The following is a 9,801-nucleotide window of genomic DNA, read 5'->3' as shown; positions in this document are numbered from 1 at the left end:
AAAAGAAAAGGGAGGGAGGAAAATTGGACTTCGGCCCAATTTGAGAAGGAAGGGAAAAAGAAAGGAAAAAGGAGGGAAAAAGGAAAACCCCACTTTTACCGAGTTTTAAATTATTTTGTTTGGCCAAATTTTATACTTTTGCAATTTGAATTTAAATCCTGTTAGTCGATTTGCGAGCCTCGATTTAATTGAATTAATTCCTTTTAGAGGGATTTTTCCTGAGTTAATTAAGCCAATAGTTATTTACAAATTTCTTTTTACGATTTAGGCCTGGGATAAAACTCCGGGCGTGACACTCTGACCCTTGGGGAACTTCGGCGACGATCTCGAAGTAAACCGGCTCTTCGGCGGGGTCCGAATCTAAGCGACAAAGCACAAAAATAAATAAAATAGGTACAAACTCTACTGAAACAGCAAAAGAAACTATTTTTAATGGATTCTTGGTAATTTTATGAATTTAATGAAATTTGAATGGACCTAAACGGAGACTAGATGAATTACTTATGAATTTTAGAAGTTTTCTGGGTTTTTTAACTAAACAGAAAAGTCCTAAATCAATTATTGCGCAATTAATGGGGCTGCTCACGTTGCCGAATCTCTGGACGTAGTCATGGACCGATTCGTCTATTTTTTGTCGGACAATGGTGAGATCGGTCAACGTCATTTCCTGCACTCCTGCGAAGAAGTACTTGTGGAACTACTTCTCGAGATCGATCCAGCTCCTGACCGAGTTTGGTGGTAGGGACGAGAACCACGTGAAGGCCGACCCGGACAGTGAGAGCGGGAAGAAGCGCACTTTTAGCGCATCTTCATCCAAAGTGGGCCAGGAATCGGCTGACATGCTCGATGGTTGATGTCCCATCTTGTCCCGAGAATTTGAAGAAGTCCGGTACCCTGTACCGGTGTGGTAATGGCACCCTCTCAAACCAGTTTGGGTATGGGCGCCGATACATAGTAGTTTGTTCCCTCGGCCTTAGGCCGAAGCGCTCCTGCATGACCTCTGCTATCCGGTCTGTCCAATCTTCATCCCTGAATGCCCCCTGGGCACTGGGTCGGGCTGACAGATTTGATTGTCGTACATCGGCTCTAGCCGATGTGGCCATGCTGGAGGTGGTTCGTACTTTTGGTTGTCCCGGTAGTACGGATCAGCGTGTAGGGTTGTCTTGGCCTGTCCGGGATCTCTTCTAATTGCACGCGGGGATGTTGCGGTACCGGCTCCTCATCCCTTGGATCTCTCTCTTCTTTGTACTGCCGATACCTGGGTCTTTCCTCGTCTGCGAAGTATCTAGGCCCCCTTTGGTGTGATTCTCCATCAGGAGCTCCATCAGGCACCTGCCGGATCAACCCCGATAGGGTATTCATCAGCACCCCCGATTGGTTGATGTGTGCATGGTGTACTGCTGAATCTACCATGTCTTGTAGATTCGGCTGGTTCTCCAGGGGTGGTTCCTTGCTCTTCCCTGGCTCCGACTCAGGTGTCGAAAGTCGGGACTTCTGCACCGGGCCTCCTCGAGTCATGCTGATGGACTCGAGGCGCAGCTTTTGGAATCTATCCATGTGTCGCTGCACCAGGGCCCGCTACTCGTCAGTGGGTTCTCCAAGGTGACAGGGAGAATGTTCTCGGCACTGACTTCCTTTGCTGCTATCGCTGTTGTCTTGACATGACGGACACTTGACTGGCTCGTGGCTGAATTGGGTTCTTGACGCTGATATAACAACCAACGGTCACACACGTAGGCATGGGAATCAATCTTAGACCATTCTAGTGCAGGACCTAATTGTTAGAAATACTGGGCATGCCAGTCAGTTTGATTCTGTCACTGACAAGATATATCATGGAAAACAGTTAACCCCGAAATCGCTATCGGCCGGACAGCCGATACTATCCCGAGACCCTAGCCGATAGACTAGTCGACCGGCTTTACAGGAATTTTACGGTAACAACTATAAACATGCCCAATCGGCTGAGTCGGAGGTAGGATAAATACTGAATAAACCCACCAGCCAATTAACCTCAAAAGATCGGACCTAACCGAGACAGTCTTGAGATTAATCAGCCGACCAGACTAGTCCAATACTTATCGCATGTAGAAACATAAGCCGATACGGGACTAAGCATTGAATTACTTGTAAACTAGAATGCCATACTAATTATGAGCATAAAACAATAACAACCAATAGCACACGTGACCAGATCAGATCTAGAAGATCGAACCTAATCGTGACAGTACAGATCTAATGGCAGCCACGCACAACATTAGGTTAATATTATAGCATGCGAATATTGAAATAGCAACCAGCGTAATCCACCAACTAATCTATTAATCCCAACCGATCGGACAGACTTCTGTAGCCTAATCGTACCAAACATACATAGATCAGACTTAACCGAGACAGTATGCAGCCCAGCACGATATAACCACAGAAACATGAAGATCAATGAAATTAATAGACCAATCGACAGACTACTTAGGATAATGCTGGCTAGAACTCCAGCAATAAGCCTCTGTAAACGCTCGATTCAATCTGACAACATAGATCCAGCAAACCAGATTGATCGGACCAAGCCGAGATAGAACCAAGTCAACTAGAACGACGTTAGCAGACTGAAAAGAGAAGTTCCTAGAAACCTTAGCGAGCACTAATACTACTTCAAGCCAAAACAGATTGAAATAATAATAGAACTCAGCTCGCCGATCAACCAAGCAGAAGATCAGATTTAACCGAGACAGTTCTGTCTTAGTCGATCGACGGGTTTTGAAAAACTAGAACTTACATTGCGAAGCTGACAAACCCCGCGCCGAAAGATCAAGCAAGTCGAAGGTTTTGTGGCGATGTGCCAAATTAGATTGATCTAGTGACGATTTACAAGGACCCCGGGCACTTATATTTATAGCCCTGGGAATTAACTAACCTAACCGGACAATAATCCGCTATTAACTAACTTACAGGGCTCGAACTCGAACCGGATAAAAGAATCCCAACCGCAATCTAAGATAGTCCTAATGATACTACACGGGCACATAATTAAAACCGAATCTATCCCTAAGATTTGATCCTAATCGGACTTTACCACTTGTCCGATTCGGACTCCATCGGCTGCAACTCTACTGCTTCTGGATTCCTGCCTTCGACCGATTCACCCCCTCTTGTCCGATTCGGTCTTTAACTATGCTTTCAACTCATAACGTCAATTTGCCAAAATCTAGCGTTAACAGCAGTGGATGAACACCATGTGGTGAGCTCTTCGCAGCGGACTTGACTAGTGCTGTGTGGGCAAGTTGTCCCCCACGTAGATAGCCCCTAGTGGGCTAGCAAGCTCCTCGAACCTCGGTAGATTCGGAAGGCGACCAATCCAATACTGTGACAACGTAACCCCTTCATGCCTCCCCTAGCCTGAGTGTCTAGGACTAGACAAGGCTATACTCCAAGCCCAACCTATGTCGAGTAAGGCCAAAAAGGTACTTTTATCACTAACTTTAACGTCGTTACTGTTGTGTGTCCAAAAGACGGGCAAACTGTGGCTTCATTTCAAAAAACCTGGCACAAAAATTAAAACCCTAACAAACAAGCGTAAAATCAATATTAGACATCAATACAGGGATAAGAACAAAATTGCCCCTTAAAAATATACCTGTTTTGAGTAATACCACTACTATTTGATTAATTGTGTGGATTTCATTACAATTTCACTACTACTTGAGATGTGCTATACTAATTATTAGCATAAAACAATAACAACCAATAGCACACGTGACCAGATCAGATCTAGAAGATCGAACCTAATCGTGACAGTCCAGATCTAATGGCAGCCACGCACAACATTATGTTAATATTATAGCATGCGAATATTGAAATAGCAACCAGCGTAATCCACCAACTAATCTATTAATCCCAACCGATCGGACAGACTTGTGTAGCCTAATCGTACCAAACATACATAGATCAGACTTTTGATAGAGGAGGCTTGTGGCAAGATGGTGGATGGCGAGAAGGACATTGTCATGGTGGTGGATGGGGAAAAGGATGGTGGCACACTGGTGGAAAGCCAGGAGCAGTGGATCTGGTTGTGGTGGATGCCCTTGCTTTCCCTCTGCGTATAACACCCCAGCCCGTTTGAAACCTGTTAGTAATGTGTGTGGCCCAAGTAGCCCAGAAGTCAAAGTGTAGTGGTTGTTTAGTACCACCTTGGAAGTTTAGGAGGGTGAGGGCCTGCTTATAAGCCTTGGTGCTCCAACCATGGTATCCCCGGGTTGACCCTTTTACACGAAGTGAGGATGAAAGTGTTGTAAGCGGGAGACCATGCGAACGTGGGTCTGCTCAACGTGTAGAGCGGACTAATGTGGATTTTGGACGTAGGGTGTTACAGTTGGTTTCAGAGCATAAACCTCCGTTGTATGATGCATGTGCTTTGGGCCATGGTCTGCACCGGAGGGGGTTCTGGGCCTCTACCATGTAAACGGTAGGCTGCCGGGGTGTCAGCCCTTAATGGGGGGTGAATGTAACACCCCAGTCCGTTTGAAACCTGTTAGTAGTGTGTGTTGGGCCCATGTGGTCCAGAAGTGGAAGTCCAACGTGGTTGAGGGCTTGCTTATAAGCCTTGGTGTTCTCCAACCATAGTATCCCTGGGTTAATCCTTTTACACGACGCGGACTAATGCGGATTTTGGACGCAGGGAGTTACACTCCGCCAGGCCATATCTCAGCCTTCCTTAGGCGCCACTCTCCCCCTTTAATCCATAGGCGGCAAATCCAATGGCAGCGGTGTATGGGAATGCTAGATTCATTCTACTCTCTCCCAACCCGATCCGATGTCGCGGTTAGGAGATGATCGAGCAGGAGGTTTGGCGGCTGTGGCTAGCAACGTTGACAATGACAAGCATCTGGTAGGGTCCATCGTATGTGCCATTGCCGGCTAGTGAGGTTCGTCTCCTTCATGAGTGCCAGCAAGCTGTCCGTGCATCAGGCGCACTAGCCCGCCATGGGGATGGAAGAAGATGGAGGCATCTTGGTCAAAAAAATTTACTGTGTGCATCTAAGGGGTACGTAGTAATATATCTTGGATAGATGTAAAATCCTAATGACAAACTTCTACTTAGTGGGATAGTAATGGTATTTTTCCGAATAGATAAATTTATGTTGGCATGCACCAATAAACCCAATGTTAATTAGGGTAGAAAGGTTGCATCTACTCTCCCATATCTACTCCCCCAACATTACCATCAAATGCGATCTCATGGGAAGACCTTCCCACCATACAACCGCAAAATAATGCTAGGTAAAGCAAAAACATGACACTATTGTCCCTCATCAGTGATGAGGAATAAACATTCTGTAAGGTTTGGACACATCATCTCTGTTGGATATTGGACCCAACACTAATGACCTCGCTCATCAGTGCCGGTCCTTGGACATCACACCATCACGTAATGTGTAGTGCAACACCTTCATAAAGGTCACAACATTTTGAATGCCACCACCTCTATTCTTTCTACCTAGAGAGTCTAACCCAAGGTTGCAATAAGGAATTATATTTTTCAAGTCGTTTCTTCACATTGTTAGATCCATCAACCAAATCCAAAGCTCAAGGTTTCAGTTCCCATCTCATTCACGCATCTTTTGAATCTAGTTATTCGCATAATTCATCCATTCGATCCGGCGCGTGTCTTTTGAGTCGACATTTTCACATACTTGGATCAAATTAAACCGGCTATTCGGCCAAAATGAACTCTCGGTCAAACATAATTATTTGTTAGCTACATATATGAATGCATGGATTCCATGTGCATTGGTGTGCCTTTTCTTGTTGAAGATATTGTAGTTGCTCATGGCACCGCGGTCGTCGTCTCTGCACTGACATTGGGAGATTTTGCTGTTTCCGTCGTTTGTTTGGCACTGCTACCCGATGTATTCGTCATCGTCGCCATCACCCCAGTCCCAGGAAATAATTCCTGGAGGGAAGCCTCCATCAGATCCAACAAGCTCCAGATATAGTGGAACTTGGTTGCGAGGAGGGCCTCGCTATTTGACGACGACCTGTCAGGGCAGGCACTCTTGCAGGGCGGCGGCTGATGGCCTCCATGGAACAACACGGTCAGGTTCTGATGGATGATGGGGGGTCTGTCTTCGAGGCGGATAAATCCACATTTCAAGATGGCATCGACTTCATTGACAGTCCTGTTGCAGCTCAAGAGGCACTTGCCTGGGGCTGTGGCATCCTCCCCTTTCTTTTCCAGCATAGCTTCCGCGAGCGATGTGGCCTCGTAGGTTTCGGTGCTGATGTAATCGAATAGTAGAGTATAAAGCTCGTGGTTGTCTGACACCTTGGCGACGTCGTCCGGGAGTGTTGGGAAAACCTTGAGGCAAGACGCCTTGTCTGTGGTCTTGGAGCACAATGCCTTAGGGTCATATGTGCTGCCTGTTCCGGCGTTCACTACAACGATGAGGAGGAGTTGCAGCAGCAGCAGTGAGCGAGGCGATGTGAGATATGGGGTGGCCATTATTTGCATTGCTAGGACAAGAATTAAGGGTGACATATATGTGTATGGTGATGCCTTCTTATATACCCTATGTACATATATGGAAGTTCTTCTCCCTTCATTTGCATGGCCGGCTAATAAGCTGGAGAGATTCACAAGTGTCAGGTTCAGTTTGGTTTTCAATACTGTCCGTTCATTCTTGTTCCACTCCATTTTTCGCGTGTAAGAATGTATTTTTATTCAAATTTATTCTTTACACCCTACCCATCCGTTTGCCCCTAAGTGTCCCTCCCATACACCGTGTTAGGTGGAGAGAGCGCATGCTCCAGGCTTGCCAACGACACCTTGTCTATTTTTTACCTTTCTATATTTCATCATGCGTCGGGAGTTGGGAGCGCAGGCTCCTGGCTTGCCACCTACACCTCATATTTGCTTTTGGTGTCCTAATCCACGAATCACGTTGGGGTTGTTCGTGCTTAAAACAAACAGTAGTTTCCCTCTCAATATGAAGTTAGAATGACTCATCGCCTTGAATGACTTTGTATAAGATTTTTTTCACAATGTTGTGAACGATAGTAAGAGATGATCGTGTTATTTACATATTACAAAGGACAGTGTCTTGTAAATTATCACGCTCACTCATGCCCAATCATGTTTGCACTTTACATGATGGAAATGAGTACTTTCCATTTCGAATGATCTTGATGGAAATGTGTATCAGGGTATTCATTTTATACATAACTAATGTCCTGGATTGGTACATATATATGTGCATATACTGCATATTTATATGTACATGTAACGAAACTGCAGACGAAGATGTTAGAAGACAACGAACTTTATATAGGTTTGGACCATTTGGAAGTAATAGCCCTACTCTAGTTTGATCGGACATCTAGTGCTTTTCACTGTACCAATCTCACGAGATATAAGATTTTTATTGTGGTAAACAAATATGGGTACTATTCTAGGATAACAAGAGACTTGGATGGTGCATTGCTTGGGTTTCACAAGATTCACACACTACTAGGTTTGAATTTTACTTGGGCTTGGATGGTGTTGCAATTTTGTCTTAGAGACTATTTGGCACACGATATCTTGGATGATTGATGATTTCTACCATACAAACGGAAATTTACCCTACGATGGAGATTGTTAAATATGTGATATGAATTTTAGAACTCACAAGAATAACAACACATCAACGAGTGAGGGAGGAGTGCTGTGAATGGCCATGCCCAGAAGTAATTATCAATGTCAAGGCTTAAAGCTAATGTGTAGGATGACCAATGTTTCAATGGACATTATCAAAATCAAAGAGGAAAGAAAATGAGTGGACAGAAACATCGGCGCCCATGAAAACTAGCCAAAGCATGTGTGTAGGTCCTGTGCTGCTACATAGAGAACCATCCATGCCGCGACAAGGTAGGAGCTATTGCCTCTTCACCACTAATCCATTGTCCTAGGAAAGACATATATATTCTGGTTAATCGAAGGTAGGAGTCGAGTTGTATGTACAATTATGTTTGATATACATGAGGAAGTCTCTCTGTTTCTAGCAAAATCATCTCAAGGCATGGCATCTTGCATGCATGTCCGGCTATCGCTAATGGCCCTCCTCATCCTGCTCGTCGCTAGTGGCACCATAGTCATTCAACCAGCCCATGCTGAGGCGACGATGGTGGCGCACAATGTCCCAGTGAGCATCCTGGCGCCATGCTCACGTACCAGAGACAAGAATGCATGCATTGAGTTCTTGTCGGCCTTCCCAGAGGCCCAGAAGGCGACGACGGTGGCCCCTCTCGCTGAGCTGTACCTACAGGCCATCGCGAATAGGACGATGGAGGGGAAGGAGATGGCTAGCAAACAACTAGCCATTGAGAAGGGGAAGGGCGTACCTCCTGTGTGCCTTGAACAATGCGCCACCAGCATCGATGCCATGTCCAATGCCCTGGCATCCTTCTTCTCTACCACCACCAAAAAGGATGTGGACGACGTCAACAAAAAGTATAGGGAGATGGACCGTTTTCTCACGGAGTTTCTACGAAAACCGATTGCTCGTAAGCAAATGCCGATTTGCCAGAGCGTGTGCCCCATAAGGTCCTGCTCGTTGGAAGAGATGGCTGTTGCCGACAAGTTCAAAGAAGCCTGGAAGCTGCTCAGTAACGCGGATGGCCTCATCACGCAGATCGTTCCTGCAGTTCAGGACAAAGCCACGAGCTCCTAGATATATATCTAGCTCATTTTGATTTGCTGTCCTATCTGCCATCATTTTGCTTTCAAAATTGCTTGGTAGGTTGGCAAACCAAACAAACTTCCGAAGCTGATTGCACTTGTGCACAAGCTGGATGCTTTTATTTGCATAATAAAATTTCCTGGTACTAATTGTTACATGTCCTTGCTGCGCTTGAAATTGACAATGAAACAAACCCACCTTCATCGATTCTACAGTACTATCTTTCGAGGTGCAAAAACTTGTCCAAGATTTGACTGCACTACAATTTTGGCAAGGTTAAACCAAAACAATGAGTACTCCCAATTCTGACACCACGATGATTTATTATTTTACATATTTCTGGCCTTACACCAAATTACATAGTAATATTCATACACTCAAGAATCTCAGCGCAATTATATTAAATTTGTGGATAGCATAATTTGAACCTTTTTTGGGAAAGTACATTGCACACCGGTATTTCATACTGTTAACACCAAAATTTGGTAAATTTTCTTATTGGATTCGGATAAGAAAAGGTACAATCTCTGATAGAATTTTTTATCCGGAAGAGTTCGAGTTCAACAGAGAATCATGAGGACCAAGGCTTGACGGCGTAATTTTGTCTACTAGTTAGAGTTAGTTAGGATTTTATCTCTAAGAGATTAGAGTCCGATCGGTACTTGTTTGTTTTCTTTTATCTATTAGAATCCATGTCGTATTCAATAGAAATAGAGTTTGTTATTTCTTTTTATCTATTAGGAGTCGTGTGTTGTATTCGACATGGACTACTATCCACCCGAGGATATAAATATGTGTGCCCTGGGTCATTGTAAATCATCTACATATCAAATAGATCAATTACACTCGGTGCATCGCCACCCTCCTACCCGAGTTTTCAACTCCGGTGGAACTTGGCACCTGACGCGAGGCTGCATCGCTTCGATCTCCGGGGGAGGGGTAGGTCCATCGTTCTGCCGGGATACAATAATCGCATCTGCTAAATTAGGACTGTCTCGGTTCAGTCTGATCTTCTAATTTGGTCGTGATATTGCTAGTTATCGTATCAGTTTCAACTTGAGTTACTTCTGTATCTTGAGTTGATCTG

The 9,801-nt window shown here is 44.8% G+C and overlaps 2 protein-coding genes across 2 annotated transcripts; one reads left to right on the top strand and one right to left on the bottom strand.

Moving 5' to 3' along the window:
• Window positions 1–5,514: 5,514 nt before the first annotated feature.
• Window positions 5,515–6,533, bottom strand: LOC102719733. Its single transcript, XM_006665075.3, has one exon. It carries the CDS (start codon window positions 6,506–6,508, stop codon window positions 5,825–5,827), a length of 684 nt encoding a protein of 227 aa, XP_006665138.2. The 5' UTR covers window positions 6,509–6,533; the 3' UTR covers window positions 5,515–5,824.
• A 1,434-nt stretch (window positions 6,534–7,967) lies between these two features.
• LOC121054954 lies at window positions 7,968–8,871 on the top strand. The gene has a single exon (XM_040526149.1). The coding sequence runs from the start codon at window positions 8,001–8,003 to the stop codon at window positions 8,703–8,705; it is 705 nt and encodes a 234-aa protein (XP_040382083.1). The 5' UTR covers window positions 7,968–8,000; the 3' UTR covers window positions 8,706–8,871.
• The last annotated feature ends 930 nt before the right edge of the window (window positions 8,872–9,801 follow it).

The sequence above is a fragment of the Oryza brachyantha genome, chromosome 7, assembly GCF_000231095.2.
Source record: "Oryza brachyantha chromosome 7, ObraRS2, whole genome shotgun sequence".
Taxonomy (NCBI): Eukaryota; Viridiplantae; Streptophyta; class Magnoliopsida; order Poales; family Poaceae; genus Oryza; species Oryza brachyantha.
The sequence above is the reverse complement of the archived record's forward strand: the minus strand, read 5'-3'. Positions and strand labels throughout refer to the sequence as shown.

Excerpts from the sequence above, each read along its gene's own strand:
- LOC102719733 (XM_006665075.3), bottom strand. The coding sequence starts at position 6,508 with ATGCAAATAATGGCCACCCCATATCTCACATCGCCTCGCTCACTGCTG.
- LOC121054954 (XM_040526149.1), top strand. The coding sequence starts at position 8,001 with ATGTTTGATATACATGAGGAAGTCTCTCTGTTTCTAGCAAAATCATCT.